The sequence below is a fragment of the Gossypium arboreum genome, chromosome 4 (assembly GCF_025698485.1).
Source record: "Gossypium arboreum isolate Shixiya-1 chromosome 4, ASM2569848v2, whole genome shotgun sequence".
In the NCBI taxonomy this organism is placed as follows: Eukaryota; Viridiplantae; Streptophyta; class Magnoliopsida; order Malvales; family Malvaceae; genus Gossypium; species Gossypium arboreum.
Window position 1 is genome coordinate 5,889,624 of NC_069073.1, and position 21,792 is coordinate 5,911,415.

A 21,792-nucleotide genomic window follows, 5' to 3' on the forward strand; every position below is an offset into this window, starting at 1 on the left:
AATTGTGGAAGCAGTTGATTAAATTTATTTTTGGGTTTAGTGTTTAATATTTAAGGTTAAAGCCTATGGTTAGATTGAAATGGTAGTATATATTTTAAGTTTAGGGTTTAAGGTTCAATGGTAGTACGTTAAGTTTATGGTTTGAGGTTTGTTATTTTGGGTTTGGGGTATAGTGTTTTAAATTAGTTTGTTATTTGGGGTTTGGTGTTTTAAAGTATTTAGGGTTTAGGGTATTAGTGTTTAAGGTTTTAAGGGTTAGGGTATTAGGGTTTAAGGGTTAGTTGATTAAATGATGTTCTGGTTGAATCTAGGTTTTAATTTGGAGTGCTCGGAGTGTGGTTTAATTAAATACTTGATCTCATGTTTATACATATATTTATGATGTATATATATGTTTATATTCCCAGATAATTACGCAAGATTTAGTATTTACTGAAATTTGATGAGGTGGTTCTTAAAATTATTAAATACTGAAATGTTAACATGAAATTCTCAAATTTATAGCCTCATGATTAAATATTGAATTTGAATTTATTATAATTTCAAAATCTAAAAATAATATCTATTTAATAACTTTCTTTGCATGTAATCGACTCTAAATTAAACTTGTCTTACTTTAATTTTAAGATGCAGATAATAACAATCTCTTAAAAGAAATTTTTAATAAGTATTGCTCACACCTAGTTAAAAATATCAATGACAACTCTTGTATTTTTAATAAAAACCTAATGTTTTAAAAATTTTCATTTTCTTTTCAATGTTGTTCATTTTATCAAAATGATTTTGAAAATATATTTTTTTATCTCAATTCATTTCATGTTTTAAATAATTATTAGAAATTATTTTAAATTGATTTTACCTTAAATTTAAATATTAAATATTTAAATAATAATATTCAATATAATTAATTTTTTCAAATTAGATATATTGTTTGAAAGAAAACAAATTAACTATTAAAATTTATTACTATCTAATGCATTAGTGGCGTTTTTATCAAAAACGTCACAAAAAAAATTCACTTTAGCATAAATGACGTCATTCTATGTTTCCATGGGAATTAACATCGTTTTTAAAAAAAGCGCCGCTAAAAATTTAAATAAAACTACGTCGTTTCTTTTGCAATTTACTGACGTCATTATGTTTAGCAAAATGACGCTATTTTTGTTTCATCCATTTCACCCCAATACAATCCCGAAACCCTTATTTTCCCCTAAATCAAAATTTCCCCTAAACCCCAAATTTTCCCCAAATCAAACCCATTTGCCGTCTCCCTTTCTCTTTTGGTTCGACAGGTTATTATTATTTCGTTTTTGTTTTAATCTATTGTCACTGGGTTAAATATGGTTTTTGTTCCAACCCAAATTTTCTCTTTCATTTCGATTTCTAATCAATCCCGAAGCTCCTTGTTTCATTTCGATTTCATTGCAACAAGCAAGCAGTTTATTTTTTATTTCATTTCGATTTCGATTTCACTTCTGTTTTATTTTTGCAGCAAGCAGAAAGATTAAGGGATTTCATTTCGAAATCAAAACCCGACTGAAGGCTAGCTTTTGCGAGTCCAACAAATCAAGGTACTCTCATTTAGTTGTTCTTTTGAACCCTAGACTTTAGCATGCTGACATTGGTAATGTTAGATTGTTGTGCTTCTCTCTCTTTTCGGGGTTTTGGAGATATTTGGGTTTTTTAAATTTCGAAATTTGATTTAGGGTTTTGATAGAAAGAACATACGTGTATGGAAAAATCTTAAAGAATTTAAAGATTTTTACTGATCAAGTATATTTCAAAGATTGTCTTCAACTTTAGTCTATTTTCAATCTTTGTACTTCCTTTAGACTCTTAGTAGTAGTAGAAAAGTATTAGCAATTGATTACATTGAAATATTAGCAATTGATGCTGTGTCATTCAGATGCTGTGTCATGTTTGAGTTTAAATGAATGTGCTGTTACAGCATTAGCAATTGATACAGCTGGTTCAGTTTTATTTTCTGTTACAGAATTCTAGGTAAAGCCACACAGATGTAGGAGTTTTCTGAACTATGTAACTAAAATTTTAGTGTTCATCTCAGTTTTATAACTAGGAGTAAGTTTATCTAGTTGCATCTGAACGAAAATTTGGAAGGCAAATTTAATGAATCTATAAATTGTCAATGAATTAGATAATAACACATCTTTTAATTGTACTTCCTTTAGACTCTTAGTAGCAGTAGAAAAGTATTAGCAATTGATTACATTGAAGTATTAGCAATTGATGCTATGTCATTCAGATGCTGTGTCATGTTTGAGTTTAAATGAATGTGTTGTTACAGCATTAGCAATTGATGCAGCTTGTTTGGTTTTATATTCTATTACAGAATTCTAGGTAAAGCCACACAGATGTAGGAAGTTTCTGAACTATGTAACTAAAATTTTAGTGTTCATCTAAGTTTTATAACTAGTAGTAAGTTTATCTAGTTGCATCTGAACGAAAATTTGGAAGGCAAATTCAATGAATCTATAAATTGTCAATGAATTAGATAATAAAACATCTTTTAATTGTACTTCCTTTAGACTCTTAGTAGCAGTAGAAAAGTATTAGCAATTGATTACATTGAAGTATTAGCAATTGATGCTGTGTTATTCAGATGCTGTGTCATGTTTGAGTTTAAATGAATGTGCTGTTATAGCATTAGCAATTGATGCAGCTGGTTCGGTTTTATATTCTGTTGCAGAATTCTAGGTAAAGCCACACAGATGTAGGAAGTTTCTGAACTATGTAACTAAAATTTTAGTGTTCATCTAAGTTTTATAACTAGTAGTAAGTTTATCTAGTTGCATCTGAACGAAAATTTGGAAGGCAAATTCAATGAATCTATAAATTGTCAATGAATTAGATAATAACACATCTTTTAAAATAAAATAATTTTTTTCAAAAACTTAAAAGTTTTAAGTACATTTATTTTAAAAAAATTTAGATGATAGGTATGATTGATTGTTATGGTAGCAAAATTGGATATTTTAAGTATCATGGTTGATTAGATAATAAAATTACTAGTGTCATTATTTTTGTGAAAGGTGAGGTTTGTTAGAACTTAGGTGTGATTGTTATTTGGTATAAGTCTAATTCAAAAATGGTGCCCATGATGGAAAAGTTGTGATTAGAGAGAGAAGAATGTGAGATGAACCGAACTCACATTCATTTGTGTATGGTTTGGACATAATTATTTGATTTGAATTCAACATAAGTTACCCCTATGACTTGATTGGATTTTGATGCATGATTGAGACACAACTCAACCCAATTTGGACCTTCACGTGCTTTTCATCAAGGATCTAAATTACATTTATATTGTTGTCTGGAAAGGTCCTTAGATTGCGTGGAGCTAAGTTGGATAATATATTAATACAAATTATTTTATTTTTTTCATTAATTTGTCCAAGTTTTTTCAATATATGGAGGTGCAATTACTTTTGTATATAAAAAGGGATGTTTTATTTTGCAAGAAAAAAATATTACCAATTGTTCTTCCTTTTCTTAAGTTTATTAAAGTTGAAACTTTATTATGAAGTATTGAATAGTGGAGAAGTTTAGATTTTATGATTGAACTTTCAAATATCCTAATCCAAATCTAAACCCTGGACAAGTTGATGGAGAGTTGGAGAGTACTGTTAGTTGGGCTTAGAATAGCATAGGGAGGAGTGTTTCGGCCCAACTTTCTTGGAAGCTTATGCCTTTTGTAAGTTTACCAGTTTATGACCCTATCATCCCAAATGTCTTGATGCCATATGGTTATACTAGTAAAATTATTATGAAAAATGTTAATCATCGTGTTAAGTTATTGAAATTAACTCTTAATCAAATAAAATCAAAGATACACATATATATTTGATCTGGAACTCATATATATATTTGTTAATGTTGACAGTTGGTCAAGAATTTTGGATTTACGTTTGCTGCATCGCCTTCGGTAGTCTTTCACATCCTCGTCGGCAGCCTTCTGCTACATTTTCGTCGGTATCCCTCTTCTACATCTCCGTCGGCATTCCTCTGTTGCTTCTCCAGTTTTCTGTCATCCAATTTGCTTAGCTTCAATCCACATTGACTTAGGTAAGGCTTTGGGTCCTCCATTGTGGTAATTGCGATAACCATGACTTTCTCCTTTCTTCTTAGATAGTGCAGCAGCATGCCTGCTCTTCCTCCAATGCTTGCCTCTTCTACCAATGCATGTTTCAATACTTGAACACCATACAAAAATGCAATTAAAATCATAAATGTGAGACTTCTGAAGTTGGTGTTTATATAGTATAATTATATTATACTTTATCTGTTAAAAAATTATACTTTATCTTATCAAGCATATGTTTCTTCTATTTTTTACAAAATGGTGATTGATTGGTTAACCATTATGGTTGTATCAGTTTTTATGTTATAATTATATTATACTTTATCAGTTGAAAAATTATATACAATTTTTATAATTATTTATATAACTCTTAATAAATGTTCATCTTAATTTATAAATTTTCAAGTTTATTATTGTACATTTTGAACTTGTGCATTTTTTTTTTTGCAATCAATTAGTTGCACAATTTCAATGTAATTTTGCTATTTAAATATTAACATGATTTTTCAATATATTGACTAAAAATATTAATTTATTATATGATTAAATATTGTCTTCTTGACTAAAAGTATATATTTAATACTAATTAATTTTTGGTATTAATAATGTTTGATTTTAATATTTAATATTTTTAAAACGTATAAATATATTTTATCAATATAATAATATTGATCATTATTTAAATTTATTTTAATATAAAAATCAAATTACTATTCTTTTTTTCAAAAAAAATGATTTAAAAGCTTTTAAAATGAAAAGTTACTTTTGTTACTCATCAAATTATATCCCATGCCTTGTATATATTTCTAATAATAAGCGAATACATCGTATTGATTAATTTTTATATTAATAATGTTTGATTTTAATATTTAATATTTTTAAATGTTTTTAAGACTTATAAATATTTTTTATCAATATAATAATATTGACCATTATTTAAATTTATTTTAATATAAAATTAAATTACTATTCTTTTTTCCAAAAAAAAAACTTGTAATAAGGTTGGGTTTCATCCATTTCCTCATTTGCAAGTTCAATGTAATTAGTTAAACAAAGTTTCAATTTAAGTTCGTCATTCTTGATTGAATAGTTTATACTTTAGTTGCAATATTATCTAAATCCCATCTCAAGATAAGTTTTAAATATTATTTAATACATAACTCACATAACTTATATAATACACAACTTACATAATTTACATAACTTACATAATACATAACTTACGAATTTAAAGATCAAATTCCATAACTTACATAATTTACTTAACTTACATAATAAATATCTTACATAATACATGACTTACATAACTTTATTATACTTATAAATAAACAACTTACACGTGTAATTTATTGTAAACTTTAGATTTCAAGAACTACAAAATGGATAGGAGTTGGATGAATTTGTCAAGGGTAAGCAATCCCTATCGAAATGGAGTACAAACTTTTCTAAATTTTGCATTTCAAAATGCAAGCCAAGAGAATATGATTCTTTGCCCATGTAAGAAGTGTGGCAACATCATTGGCATTTTCGTGAAGTTGTCTAAGAACATCTAATTGCTGATGGCTTTATTCGGGGGTATAAAAAATGGATTTTTCATGGTGAGTGTACATCTAGTGGAACTTCTTCAACGATTAATCTGACTTATTCTGATACTGCTTTCCACCAGTATGTTAGACAAGATGACATGAAAGGTATGTTGCGGGATGCATTTAATATGCACAGTCATGGTGAGCAATCGTTTCCACCTGACTTTATTGCATCCGATGATTGTAATATTGGTGGAAATATTTTTTGCGAAACGGGAACAAGTGCATCTGATGAGGAGCCAAATGAAGAAGCGGTGAAGTTCTATAATTTACTTAATGAAATGAACGAAGAACTTTACGAGGGATCAAAATATTAGAAATTGTTTTTCTGTATTCGTCTATTTCACTTAAAATGTTTGGGAGAGTGGACCGGAAACTCTTTTACAATGCTGCTAGAGTTTCTGAGAGAGATGTTTCCGTTTGCAAAAATACCCCAATCTTATCAAGATATGATGAGACTCATAAAAGATTTGGGCCTTGGGTATGATAAAATTCATAGTTGCCCACATGATTGCATGTTGTACTGGGGTGATAAAAAAAACCAACAATCTTGTCATGTTTGTGGTAAGTCTCGTTGGATGGATAGGAATGTAGAATATGTGAATGCGGATGAAGGTGGGGCACAGTTAAGAAAGAAGCTAGTCAAGGTTTTGCGATATTTTCCCCTAATACCAAGACTTCAAAAGCTTTTCATGTCGTCAAAGACGGCCGAATCTATGAGGTGGCATAATGATCAACGGACTGATGATGGATTATTAAGACATCCTGCGGATTCTTTAGCTTGGAAATCATTTGACAGTAAATTTTCAAGCTTTGCAAGTGATCCTCGAAATGTGAGGCTTGGGCTAGCAGCTGACGACTTTAATCCATTTAAAATCATGAGTACTTCGTACAGTACTTGGCGTGTAGTGCTTTTTCCTTACAATTTGTCTCCATGGATTTGCATGAAGCAATCTTCATTTATTTTATCAATGATTATTCCTAGAGGGAAAGGTCCCAGAAATGATATTGACATCTATTTGCAGCCACTTATTGAAGAGTTAAAACAATTATGGTCGAGTGTTGAGACATATGATGTACTGAGAAAGGAGAACTTTAATTTACGTGCAGCTTTGTTGTGGACAATTAATGATTTCCCGGCTTATGCTAATTTATCGGGTTAGAGTACTAAAGGACGTTATGCTTGTCCTTGTTGTGCTACGCAAACTTGTTCGAAGTGGTTGTACAATGGGAAGAAGTTCTCTTACATGGGCCATCATCGATGGTTAGATGAAAATCATAAATTTAGATTTTAGAGGACTCTATTTGACGGAACTAAAGAGTACAGAGGAGCTCTTGAGCAGACCGTTGGATTTGAAATCTTGTTTATGTTAAAAGATATCAACTTTAGTTATAGGAAGATGAATCAACCACCTAACACACAAACAAAGAGAAGATCGAGGTATGAATCTGATGATGAATCTGACGAATAGGATGATCCTAATGAGGCGAACTTGTGGAAAAAAAAGAGTATTTTTTTTAGTTGCCTTATTGGGAGCACAATATTTTACGCCACAATCTTGAATGTCATGCATATTGAGAAGAATGTCTGCGAGAACATAATTGGGACAATTTTGAATGTCGATGGAAAATCAAAGACAATCTTCAGAGTCGACTTGATTTAGTTGACATAAGAATTCGGCCTGATCTTCATCCTCAATACTTCCGAATGGGAAATATCGGTTGCCGCCTTCTATTTTTTCAATGTCAAAGGAAGAGAAAGAAGTGTTCTGCATGGTGTTGAAGGATATAAAGGTCCCAGATGCGTATGCGCCAAATATATCTCGATGTGTGAGTCTTAAAGATAGAAGATTATATTCATTAAAATCACATGATTATCACATCTTGATGTAAGATTTACTCCCAGTTGATTTACGTTGTTGTATGTCAAAAAACGTAACGTCCTGTATAATTGAACTATCCAATTTAATGAAAGCTATTTGTGGCAAAGTTTTGGATGTTGAAGAACTTGAAAAAGTACAGGATCGAGCGGCATTGACTTTATGCAATTTGGAGAAGATCTTTTCACCTTTCTTCTTCACTATTATGGTGCACTTAGTAATCCATCTCCCTCACGAAGTAATACTTGGTGGACCGGTTTTTTATCGATGGATGTATCCTATAGAAAGGTGCTAATTTATTTCTCAAGTATTCATTCATTCACCTCTATACATTTAGTTACAGCTTTTGATAAATATTGTATATCGTGTTTAGGTTCCTAAGCAAATTGAAGTCGTATTGTCGCAATAAGCGTTATCCAGAAAGATCAATTGCTGAAGGCTACTTGGCAGAGGAGTGCATGACCTTCTGTTCTAGATATTTAGAAGATGTTGAAACACGATTGAATAGACCAAGTAGAAATGCTGGGCTCAATGATCATAACTTGGTCGAAACTTATTTATTCCAAAGTTATGGAGAACCAATCGGTAAAGTTGAAATTGCAGAATTAGATGATATATCGTGGATACAAGCACATCGATATGTACTTTTCCACCATGATTCAATTGAACCATTACGCAAGTAAGTTCTAAAATTTCCTCAGATATTCATCGTTTTGATTTGTTTATCTTCTAACCAATTAAACTTTTTTTTAACATAGTGAGTACAAACAAATTTTGAGATCTCGTGCACGATCTCGAAGATTACAACATTGAGAGATTAATAAGTTATTCACAGAATCTTTTCATGAATGGTTAAGTCAAACGGTATGTAATTGAAGTTAATAAGTTACATATAATCGCGACATTTAGTTAATTAAATAAGAATGTTTTTACATAATACATTTATAATTACTTAATTTACTTTCGATTCAATAGGTTTGGAGTGGGAAGGACGTAATGACGAAGTTAAATGGTTTTCCCAAGGTCCGAACAGAGTAATAAAAAGATATAGTACGTTCCTCATCAATGGATACAGATTTCATACAAAATATCGTGAGAGAATGAGGAAAACTCAAAATTGTGGAATTGTTGTTAATTCTTCAATTACAAGTTATGCTAGTGCTAGGGACAGTAATCCGGTTGAGGGTAATGTGGAGTATTACGGACTTCTTACCGACATTATTGAGTTGGATTACTATGGCAGATGGAAAGTTGTCTTATTTCGGTGTGATTGGGCTGATGTTAATACTGCTCGTTGAATTAAAAAAGATCAATTTGGTTTTATAATGGTTAATTTCTCTCGCTTTATTCACACTGGACAACAATTGATGGACGAGTCATTTGTATTTTCCTCTCAAGTGAAACAAGTTTTTTATTCAAAAGATCCAACTAATGAGGGTTGGTATGTTATACTCCGGAACACTCCTAGAGACTTGTTTGACATGGGTAATGGAAGTAGAGATGATATCGTCGAAAGATCAAAAACATTATCTTTTCTAGAACAAAACTTAGATGAAAATATCCCTAGTACTAGTACACAACATCAATGGGTTCGACATGATGTGGATGAAGATATTCTGAATAATGATGTAGTAAGATTTTACGATTTTTAATTATATGTAATATTATAATTTTAATCTTGGTTATGTTATATAATTTAACTATTTTATATGTACTATTATTGTTGTAATTTATTACTAAAACTTCAACTATTTTATGTATATTGCAAGAAAAATGCGTAGAAGAAGATTACGAGATTTAAGTATTGTCCAGAATACTCAAAATTCGGAAGAAATAAATAGTGAACAGCAGAAAGTTGTTGGATCTTCGAATGTGCTGGAGACACTTGACGAGCCTAGAGAATTTCAAAGTAATGTTAAGTTCATTTCACATGTGTTGACTTTTATTATTGATTTATTTCTCAATTTTAATATAATAATAGTATATCGTTTCTCAGCTGAAAGTGGTGCGACGCGCAGAGGTCGAGGACGTACGATGCTTAAAGATTTATACGACTTAGATCCTGTTGAGCGTGTCAAAGTAAGTAGAAACAGTCATGGTCAGCTTGTTGGATCTGAAGCTCGACTTTTAGCAAGCTATTTGGGCATTTTAGCACGAAATGCCAATATGTTGCCCATCAACTATGAATCATGACATCACATGCCTGATAGCAACAAAAATCAGGCTCTCGCTAATATTAATGTAGACACTCAATTTTGCCCGGGCCCAGAAATAAGTCCAAAAACAAAAATAATAAACCCCAAAAAAAACGAAGTCCAAAGTTCAGTCCAGAATTACAAATATAATTTGGCCCGATCGGAATGGCCCATTACTTGAAAAGATTTAGGGTCCATCTACAAGCTTGACTCATATGAAAATATAATCTTCAATGATATGCAATCTTAGATATGATACAATCTTAGATATGATTGCAATCTTAAATATGATACAATCTTAGATATGATTGTAATTTTAGATATGATATACAATCTTAGAAGATATGATTTTGTAATCTTGGAGATTTAATTTGTAGATATCCTTTACTCTTAACCGTTGATGTAATTGATCTGTACCGTTGGATTTGGGGAGGCTCAACTATAAATAGAGGCTTTTCCCTTCATTGTAAAAGACACTTGAGTTTTGGGAAATAATAAGAATTCTTGAGAGCATTCATTCAAATTTTTCTCCCTCTTGCGTTCTTACTCTCTGTGGTTTGTTCTTATTTTATTCTTCGTCTATCTTAGTTTTTCAACCCTTTTTATTTTAATTTCTTCATTTTTCAAATATGTATATTTTTCCTATCTTTTATACATTTGATTATGTATTTTATATATCATAATATTTAACCTTTTATATAGTTTATTTTCAAATATATATTTTCTATGCATGTATATATATATTATATAACCATTTCATTATAAATATAAATTCTTTTACATATTTGATATTTTATACATTATTTTTCTAAACCAATATATTTTATATTTTTATATAATTATTATTCTTATAAATTTATTTTTATTATATATTATATTTAAAATTTATTATTAAATATCACATTTTTTATATGCTCATTCTATTTATCAATTGTTTATATTATACATATATTTTTAAAAGTTATGTTTTTTATTATTATACAATATTTGTTTTTACTTTAGAATTAATGTATTATTGTTATGTTATGTATTTCATATGTTATGTAATATCTTAGACTTTTATAATTTACTTTCAAATGCATATTTTTATATATGTACATTGATATATTGTATTATATGCATCATTTCATTTATTAATCCATTCATGTGTACATTAAATTATTGGATTGTATATTTTATATTTTATGTAGATTTTATTTATCCATTTGCTATGCATGTCATCTATTTTACTCATACATATTTTACACATTAATATTTACCATGTTTTTATATTATTTAATATTTTATTTATGATATATTGTATATAATTAGTGCATTTATTATGCTTTCTTTTGGGTATATTCCTATTTGCTTAGCATGATTATTTTATTATTCTATTTTACCTCTATTTAGTGATTGCATTTATATAGTGTTATAATACTTTGTAATATACGCTATTTGAATATCTATGTTTAGTAATATAAATTGTCACTTTAAAAGGTCATTTAAAACAATATTTAAAAGTTTTATAAAAAAAAAAAAAAAAGGCAATGCTTAGTATTTGAAAGCTTTGAGAAAAGTAGTGCCCTAACTTATTGGGTTGCAACTTTTCTCGTTGAGTTCGAATAGTCAAGTACCCTTCTAAGTTTTTAAGATTTTCAAAATACGAGCAACTGTCTTGGAATTTCAAAGCGTTGTGTCCTAACTTATTGGATGTGGCGATTTGTCGTTTCGAGATAGGAATTTCCAAAAGGTTAACTTAGTGTCAATATTTTAATACGAGTGAACCCAAATTTTCAAAATCAAAGTATTTTAAATAGGATTACATCTTAAAATTTTTTAAATTTTCGACATTAAAGACATTTGATAATCAATTAGGTACAAATTTTTAGGCGTTACGAGGGTGCTAATCTTTCCTCGTATGTAATCGACTCCCGAACCCGTTCTTTTATTTCGTGGACCAAAACTAATGACTTTAAAACAAAATGTTTTAAAGGTGATCCAATCACACCTAAAAAGATTGGTGGCGACTTCCGTTTTTGTTTTTTTAAAATCGATTCCCATTTTTCAAAACTCGATTTGAAAATGGTTTCGACAATTAAGGTAACAAAATGTGAATGTAATTTATAATAATTTGGTTTAAGTTTCATTTATATTTACATTCTAAACTTGTGTTTTTTTAGGAGAGGTTTGCTTTAGAGGTCTCCGATGACCATATTAAGAAGGCTTTGGGTAAAAAATAGAGAGACAATAAAAGCACTTTGAAAAAACTATATTTTAAGAAAGATATAAGCCTAGAGGAAAAATTGCGAAATGTCCCGCCGGGAATGCTGAGGTACCAATGGGAAGACGCGATTAAATTCTAGAATTCAAAGAAATGAGAGGTATTACGTAATTCTAAACTCTTATAAATTTTTTGGTATATATTGTTTACTATATACGTAATAATAATTTCATTATGTAGGACCGTGAGTGAGTTGGAACAAGCGTGAGCAAAAACAAAATTCACGCATTACCAGCAGGTTAGAAGTTTTGCTTCTATAATGAGGCCGAGGTATTATGAATTTATTAATTCTGTCAAATATTAATGACTTTCTACTATTAAATAATATTTTTACTACTATATTGTAGGAAGTCTCGTCCGGTCAAAAAGTTGGACGCCTTCAGCTTTTTGAGATTACGCATAGGAAGAAAGATAGATCTCCTATGACATTCAAAGCTGGAGAAATTATGGTATATTTATTTAATAAAATTTGATCTATTATACATATTTATAATGTTTAATTATAATAGTTTAATTCGTCGTTAGTACTTTTAAATAATGTTAAGTTATGTTGCATTCCTTTTTATAATATATTTCGTTTCTAACTCTTCAATTGATTTATTAGGAGAAACTAAAGGAGAAGAAGGCGGAGTATGAAGCGATTGCTTCGACTGATAGTTCTGTTAATCTTGAGAACATTGATAATGAATTATCTTTGAAGTTTTGGGTCTGAAAGATACAGTAGGGTTCGATTTCAAGGATCCGTGTTACCCGACCTAATATTTTGGATCCGGCTTCCAGCAATACATGCCTTCCGGGAGTCAAGCTCAAGCTGAAGTTCAGAGGTTAAGAGTCCAGATAGCTCAGATGCAAGCGAACACGGTTGAGCAAATTGCTGAGGTTCAAAGAAAATATGAAGAACTTCAGCAACAACTTAGAGTGAAGGCAGCAGATAGGGAGGCAGCGGCAGCAGCGAGGGAGGCAGAGACGAGCAGAAAGTACGATGAGCTCCAGCTAAAGCTTCAGCAGATGATGCAGATGTTTCAGCAGTCTCAAAAGCCGCCATCTTAGACATTAGTTTTCTCGTTGTAAGAATGTTTTTAACTTTGTCACGTTTAACATTATTGTAAAAATATTTTAAGTTATACTTTATTTATTAATTACATTATATATCTTTCGTTAAATTTGAAGTATCATTTAGAATTAATGTTTTTGGTTGTATTTTTTATGCTAAATTTGCTGTTTTTGGTTGTATTTCATGCTATATTTGCTGATTTTGGTTGGATTCAATGCAGGAAGGGCTGGATATTGGTGAAAAATGTGCATATTAAATCTGCCAAAATTAGCAGCGTTTTCTAGATAAGCGCCGCAAATTTTTGCGGCGTTTCCTATAGGGGCCTTTGTTGTCGCGCTTGTGAAAACGCCGCTAAAGGCTAAAAAAAGAGCCGCTAAAAGTCTGTTTTCTTGTAGTTTATAACAATCTAACATAAGATTTCTAATTGATTTATTTAAATTATCATTCAACAAAATTGCCCAAAGCTATGGCATAGACTATGTTTAAGACATATGTAATTGTATGGAACAACCATTACCATCATTTATCCTTTAATATTTATGTATCAAAATAACAACAAATTACAACCTAGGTACATGCCATTTTCAAAAGAGAAAATACGTTACCATGTATTTGAGTTCAGGATCAACTTGGATGCTGAGTCATTAATCACTTTTGTACCTAACTTGTACACGGAAACAAACCGTACGCTGAGTATGCACTCAATGGTATTTCTACAAACCAACACTAAAATAATTATAAAATACATATAACACTACTCAAATTCAATAACTATTCAAATATTCACCTTTCAATCCAGTGCTCTATTTTATTTCAATCTCAGTATCAATCATTATTTTTCAATAACAATTATTTGTTTATTGTTATTCAATAACAATCAGTTATTCAGTATCAAACAATCAATAACAAACAGTTATTCAATATCAAACAATCAACAACAATCAGTTATTCAGTCTGGTAATACAGTCATTCAATTATTCAATGCAATAGTTTACCCCTATTAACATAGCTCAGTCTTAGACGGATACACGGATCCAACTAACAGACCAGTACGGCACTCAGTGCCTCATCGGCTTTACCAAAGTAAACAGTAGTATGGTACTTAGTACCTTATCAGATTAAACCGAAGTAACAGTAATAGTACGACACACAAGGTGCCTCATCGACTCGAAGTCGAAGTAACAGTACAACACTTATAGTGCCTCATCGACTCAAGGTCAAAGTATCCTTTAACACTTCCAATCCTATGGCATGCCAATTATATCCAACACAACCCGATATAGTTAATAGGGTATTCAATTCATTTCTCAATTCACAGTAATTAATTATTTCAATATCCATTTCACAATAATCACAAATTCACATACATTTAATTAACATCAAAACACTAATACTTACTTAATATCTTTCCATACACATCATATAATAAAAACAACAATTTAAATGTTAAGTTCGGTTTATAGAAATACAAACCGTAATTCTTAGATTACTCTTCGTCAACCTTCTCTTTTCCTTTCTTTGTTGATGTCTTGGGTTTTTTGTGAGCTACGAAAATAAAAATAAAAATAATTTATACTACTAATACAACACTAATTTATATTGAATAATTGAATTTTTATTCAATTTCTACCTTACTTTCAATTAGGTCCTTACTAACTCATTCATTTTACTAACTTAATTTATACTTCACTCTTATTCAAGTTCCTTCCATATTCTACTTAACTATCTAATGTTCATAATAAAACCCTAATTTAAAACTTATTTCAATTTAATCCCTACAACACAAAACTTATAGCCTAGTTTACAATTTAATCCTTTAATCAATTCTAACTTAAAATTCATTTAATTAAACCCTAATTAATTATTTTGTTCAACATGAACTATGTTCAAAAACCTAAAAAATTTTAAAACTTCAACTTAATTTCAACAAAAATTTGTTCTAAAACTTCTAAAATATCAAATTTAAGTAAAAAGGACTTAATTGACTTACCAATTAAAACTTAAAGCTCTCAAACCCTAGTGTCATGGGTTGCGAAGGGAAACTTGCAACCATGACGGACTTGTGCGATTTATCGCTTTTGAGGGAGGTCATTTGGCCCAATCAGACTGGTCCAGTGCTTAGAGAGATTGAAAGCCCATCTCCGGAGCTTAGCAAATGTGGAAAATAATATTTAAAGATATGCTTGACAAATATGGAAGGGGATCTTCAAAGATATGTGATCCTAGACTTTAATGTAATCTTTAGAAGATACGATTCTGTAATCTTAGAGATTTGATATCTTGATAGCTTTAGATCTAAGCCATTGATGTATTTTGATCTGTACCGTTGATATTAGGAAGGCTCAACTATAAATAGAGGCCTCTTCCCCTTATTGTATCAATTCAGTTGTTAATAGAATTTTGAGAGCATTCACTCAAACTTTCCTCTCAAGTGTTCTTATTTCTCTATGCCTTTTATTCAACTTTCAAGATCGTTCTTACTTCGTTCTTCTACTGTTCTTCATGGGTGCCTTCGAGGAATTCAATTGAATCCTCAATTGTTGCAAGTTAGGCTGACTTAGGCATTTGTAAGTGAAGAAACTGCCTAAGGCCGCACAGATTGCTTGTGAAAACTCTAAGTCCGTGACAGTTGGTATCCGAGCCAAGTTCGAAGGCACAGTCAAAAGATGTTGAAAGAAGTTGCTGAGAATGTTGATGGAATGGAGACCCATGGGAGGGTTAGGAAAGCTAGCCACTCGAGGGACATACTATCGGCTTTGAAAGATCGAGTTGTCACTCTCGAGGAATCCATGGGGGATGTCAATGAGAGGGTTGATGATATCGATGATAAGGTCAACGATGGGTTGCTGTCCATGAAGGAGCAACTTAGAGACTATGTGTTGGACCATGTTGAGAAGCTGACTACTAGGGATGATGCAATTGAGGAAAAGCTTGGTGGCAGGAATGATTCCATTGAGGCTACGATGACGGCCTTGAAAGAGGATATTACGAAGCTCAAGGGTGAACTCACAATCTACAAGGCTGCTTTGGGCAATGGTGGGTTAGCTGCTGCCGCGCCCAAGCCCAGTGTTGATGTTCTCAAGCCAAAGGAATTCAAGGGAACAATGTCTACGAGAGATGTGGACAACTTTTTGTGGGGTGTCGAGTAATACTTCCATGCCAAATGCATCACAAATAATGCCACTAAGGTAATTCTGCTGCTATGTATCTTACTGACGTTGCCTTATTGTGGTGGCGTTGTAGGTCCACCGATGTGAGACAGTGTGGGACAGAAATTGGAACTTGGAAGGAGTTCCAATACGAGTTCAAGGCACAGTTTTACCCAGAGTATGCCGAAGATGAAGCTCGAGCAAAGTTGCGTCGGCTTTTACAACAAGGCACTGTAAGGGAGTATGTGCAGGAGTTTAGCGAACTCATGCTTTAGATCTTAGATATGGATGAGAAAGAGGCATTATTTTCCTTCATGGATGGGTTGAAACCATGAGCGAAGTAAGAGATGCAACGTCGAAGAGTACAAGAGCTTACCAAGGCCATGTCTGTAGCAGAATCATTGGCCGAATTCGATGGGAAGAAAGATAGGTCTGAGTCGTCTAAGCTCAGATTCAATCCGAAAGGAAATAGTAGGGGAGACAAAGAAAGGCCCACTAGAAATGGGAACGGTAAGAAGCCGTGGGACAAAAAGAAGGGAGGGCCTATAAGTTGATTCAATTGTGATGGCCCGCACATGATTAAGGACTATCCAAAGAAGGCTGCGCTCGCCACTACGGAAGCGAAAGTGGAGTCCGATGTAGAGGATAACAATCTTGGTTCGATACTAGGGGGTGTCGAAGATAAAACGAGTCATGGGCTGATGTTTGCAGATATCATAATGGCTGGCAGAAAATTGAATGCACTTGTCGACACAGGTGCGTCTAATTTATTCATGTCCGAAGGGACTGTTCATAAACTTGGCCTCAAGATTGAAAATGAGCCAGGTCGGATTAAGACGGTGAATTCGAAAAGTGTTTCAATCAAGGGGGTTGCAAAGGGAGTAAATCTCCAATTTGGCGATTGGACCTGTAATAACCCGAATTTTACAGTTATTAGAAAAGTGTATTTTCGAGTCTCCGTTACTAAAAAAATGGATCCGTAAGTATTTATCAAAAATATTTAATAATTTAATTGAGTGGTTAATTAGAGTTTAATTAAGTGAATTTAGCTTAATTAAGGATAATTGGATAAAAGGATTAAATTGAATAAAGTGTGAAAGTTTAATTATAGATTAAAAGAAAATAAAAGGACCAAAATAGAAATTATGCCATTTAGCATAAGTGAGTGACATATAAAGTAAAAATCTAAGATTTTTACTTAGATTTTAATTATAATATATATATTTATTAGTAATAAATGATATTAAATTAATTTATTATAATTATATTATAAGATATTTATATGATAAATAAATTAGTATAAAGACAAATGTATAGTAAATAAAATATACAAGTGTATGGATAAAATACATACATTTGTAATACATGTATTAGATATTAAATAAATATTTATTATTTTATAAAAGATATTTATTAATTAAATAATTATATTATAAGATTTTATATGATAAATATATTAAATAATGACAAATGTATGGTTATAAATGAATACAAATGTACTACTAATATACACATGAATAAATAAATAATACTTATTATTTAAGTATAAATACATATGTGTATATATATATATATATAAAAGAAATAAAGAAAGAAAAAGGATCCAAATGAAGAAACAAAGCAAACAAACAGAGAGCAGGGGAAGGAAAGAAAGAAAAAGAGAAAAGAAAGAAGAAAAGGGAAAATTAAAGGTGTGAAGCTTGGAAGTTTAATAGGTAAGTCAATTTAGCCCTTTTTACTTAATTTTGATGTTTTAGAAGCTTTGGAATAAGATTTTGATGAAATTAAGTTGATATTTTGAAAGTTATTAGATTTCTAGATAATGTTCATGTTGAGTAAAATGATGAAATAAGGGTTAAATTGATAGAAATTCAAGTTAGAAATGAAATAAGGATTGAATTGTAAAGTAATTCATAAGTTTTATGTTGAAGGGCTAATTTGAGGAAATTTCGAAATTAGTTAAATAAGTTGAAAATTTAGTAGTTAAATTTGAGTTGGGATGGAACTTGAATAGAAATAGAGTATGAATTAAGTTAGTAAAGTGAATGAATTAGTTAAGACCTCATTGAAAAAGGTGTAAAAGTTGCTAAAAGGATTAAATAGCTTAATTGTCAAATGAGGAAGGACCTAAAGTGCAAATAAGTCCAAAGGAGATATTTTGAGTGGCAATAGTTGAGAAAAATCAGGAAAAGGGTGAAATAAGGGCAAAATTAAAAAATTGCCAAAATTAGCTAAATAAAAATGAGACTAAATTGGAATATCTAGAATTCTTTTCATTTTTCTTTATTTTTAATAGCTAAAAAAATAGCCATGGAAGAGGGTTCAAGCTGGTTTTCATTCTCTAGCTACATGTAAGTTTAATTCTTGCTTTCTCCTTGAAATTTCTATGTTTTTGGACTTTTACAATTGGGTCCAACTTACTTTTTCATTAGTTTTTGATTTCATGGCTAATTTTTAAAGTTATTATGGATGAGTTCTGGAATAATATGATGAATAAACATATAATTGAAGCTTTAATTTTGATATATGATAATTTTATCAAGTAAAATTAATGGAAATTGATTTTAGGACCTAATTGTGAAAATGTTTGGAATTAAAGTCTAGTGCTGAAATTATGATTTCCAAAAGTTGTAAAGTAGTTTAAAGTGATAGAATAAAGTGTTAATTGAGAAAAATCAGCTCAATTGAGAGACTAATTGAGTAGGGATGAAATTGTTATTTATTAAAACTTAAGGGAAAAAATGGTAATAAACAGCTTGTGCTAAAACAATATTGGACAACAGGAGTAGACTAAATTTGAAAAATCACCATAAATTTTAGAAAATGAATTAGAAGATTAAAAAAATATGAAATTAAATCTTATTGAGTCTAGTTTCTCATAGAAGAAACGGTGTAAGCAATGGATTTGTAAATCATGAGATATAATGAATTTTGTGAGACAATGTTAGAATGAATTCGGTTTCCGCTGTTTTGACTTTGGAAAATCATCAAAAATTGGATAGAAATAATTATGGGCTTAAATTTATATGTTTAGAATCCTGAATGAGTTTATTTTCAAGAGAAATAAGTGGGAATATAATTCAAACTCTGTACGAGAAGATAATTAATTTTTAGTTAAGAAGGGTCAGAACTGTCAGATAGCAGAACAGGGGTAACTTTAAAGAATAAACTGTACTTATTGGCTAAAAAAATTCTGAAAATTTTATGGCAAGAAGATATATGAGTCTAGTTTCAGGTAAAATTAGCGGATCTTAATTTGGAGTTCTATAGCTCCAGATAGAAATAATTTAGTGACTATGACACAGATAGACAGCTTGAATATTCATAAAAGTAAATAATAAAAATTATAGATGATGTTACTTACAAGTGTGTTATATACACTAAGGATGTGGAATGGAGAGGAGGAGGAGGAAAATATATATAAATATCCAGCTAGCATGGCTAATTTGCATGTTTTAGGCTTAAGGACTAAATTGAATAAAAGTAAAACTTTAGGGGGCAATTTTGTAAAAATGTCAAAAATGACCAAATTGAAGGGAATGAATTGTTTTATTATCTAAATTAATAAATTGAATGAAATTGTCAATTTAAGATCAAGTGAAAATTGAGAAAATGGTAAATTACCAAAATGCCCCTGAATCTTGATATTTCTGTAATTTCGCTAGGTAAGTTCGTGTAACTTGAATTATATTCTTAAATGCTTGAAATGTATGTTATTGATGTGAATATGATTTGAATGTTCATTGTATGAAAATAAATGAAACATTGAAATATTTGATAAAATGGGAAGAAATCCCGGTTGAATGAAAGGAAAATTCGATGGATCTTTGAAAATGAATTGACGGTAAAAAGGATCTAGCCTGGACGGGTGATCCTATCTTGATATAGTCCTCCCGAAGAATATATGGAAAATGGATTTAGCCCGGACAAGTAATCCGAATTAGGGTCTGAATTTAGCCTGGACGGGTAATCCATGGCTGTTTTTCAGTTATTGAAAATAAAGAAAAATGAATAGAATTCTAGATATTCCAATTTAGTCCCATTTTTATTTAGCTAATTTTGGCAATTTTCCAAATTTGCCCTTATTTCACCCTTTTCCTGATTTTTCTCAGCTATTGCCGCTCAAAATATCTCCTTTGGACTTATTTGCACTTTAGGTCCTTCCTCATTTGACAATTGAGCTATTTAATCCTTTTAGCAACTTTTACACCTTTTTCAATGAGGTCCTAACTAATTCATTCACTTTACTAACTTAATTCATACTCTATTTCTATTCAAGTTCCATCCCAACTCAAATTTAACTACTAAAATTTCAACTTATTTAACTAATTTCGAAATTTCCTCAAATTAGCCCTTCAACATAAAACTTATGAATTACTTTACAATTCAATCATTATTTCATTTCTAACTTGAATTTCTATAAATTTAACCCCTATTTCATCATTTTACTCAACATGAACATTATCTAGAAATCTAATAACTTTCAAAATATCAACTTAATTTCATCAAAATCTTATTCCAAAGCTTCTAAAACATCAAAATTAAGTAAAAAGGGCTAAATTGACTTACTTATTAAACTTCCAAGCTTCACACCTTTAATTTTCCCTTTTCTTCTTTCTTTTCTCTTTTTCTTTCTTTCATTCCCCTGCTCTCTGTTTCGTTTGCTTTGTTTATTCATTTCTATCCTTTTTCTTTCTTTATTTCTTATATATATATATATATATATATATATATATATACACATATGTATTTATACTTAAATAATAAGTATTATTTATTTATTCATGTGTATATTAGTAGTACATTTGTATTCATTTATAACCATACATTTGTCATTATTTAATATATTTATCATATAAAATCTTATAATATAATTATTTAATTAATAAATATCTTTTATAAAATAATAAATATTTATTTAATATCTAATACATGTATTACAAATGTATGTATTTTATCCATACACTTGTATATTTTATTTACTATACATTTGTCTTTATACTAATTTATTTATCATATAAATATCTTATAATATAATTATAATAAATTAATTTAATATCATTTATTACTAATAAATATATATATTATAATTAAAATCTAAGTAAAAATCTTAGATTTTTACTTTATATGTCACTCACTTATGCTAAATGGCATAATTTCTATTTTGGTCCTTTTTATTTTCATTTAATCTATAATTAAACTTTTACACTTTATTCAATTTAATCCTTTTATCCAATTATCCTTAATTAAGCTAAATTCACTTAATTAAACTCTAATTAACCACTCAATTAACTTTTTAAATATTTTTGATAAATATTTACGGAGCCATTTTTTTAGCAACGGAGACTCGAAAATACACTTTTCCGATAATCGTAAAATTCGGGTTATTACAGGACCAGTAAGGCATCCATCAAGGTAATACCACTTGATGACTATGATTTTATAGTTGGATTGAGTTTTCTTGATCAGGTTAATGCGACGATTTGTCCTTCCAGTAATTTCATGGTGATTTCGGATTCGAACCATAAATGTATGGTGAGATTGACAAGAAAGGGGAGCCTGGAAG

General features: G+C 30.2%; 1 protein-coding gene and 1 long non-coding RNA gene across 3 annotated transcripts; both read left to right on the forward strand.

Annotated features, from left to right (window-relative positions):
* Nucleotides 1-1,143: 1,143 nt before the first annotated feature.
* LOC108459323 (uncharacterized) lies at nt 1,144-10,283 on the forward strand. 2 transcript variants are annotated; one of them, XR_008281688.1, is made up of 5 exons: nt 1,144-1,292; nt 1,493-1,571; nt 3,902-4,083; nt 9,335-9,479; nt 9,562-10,283. It is a non-coding gene; the product is annotated as an uncharacterized LOC108459323 (long non-coding RNA). The 2 variants fall into 2 exon arrangements; XR_001867342.2 differs by having other exon boundaries at nt 1,148-1,292; nt 9,335-9,474.
* Nucleotides 5,462-9,028, forward strand: LOC128291796 (uncharacterized). The gene is made up of 3 exons (XM_053027196.1): nt 5,462-7,853; nt 7,939-8,244; nt 8,324-9,028. The coding sequence occupies exons 1-3, from the start codon at nt 7,609-7,611 to the stop codon at nt 8,376-8,378; spliced, it is 606 nt and encodes a 201-aa protein (XP_052883156.1). The 5' UTR covers nt 5,462-7,608; the 3' UTR covers nt 8,379-9,028.
* Nucleotides 10,284-21,792: the final 11,509 nt, after the last annotated feature.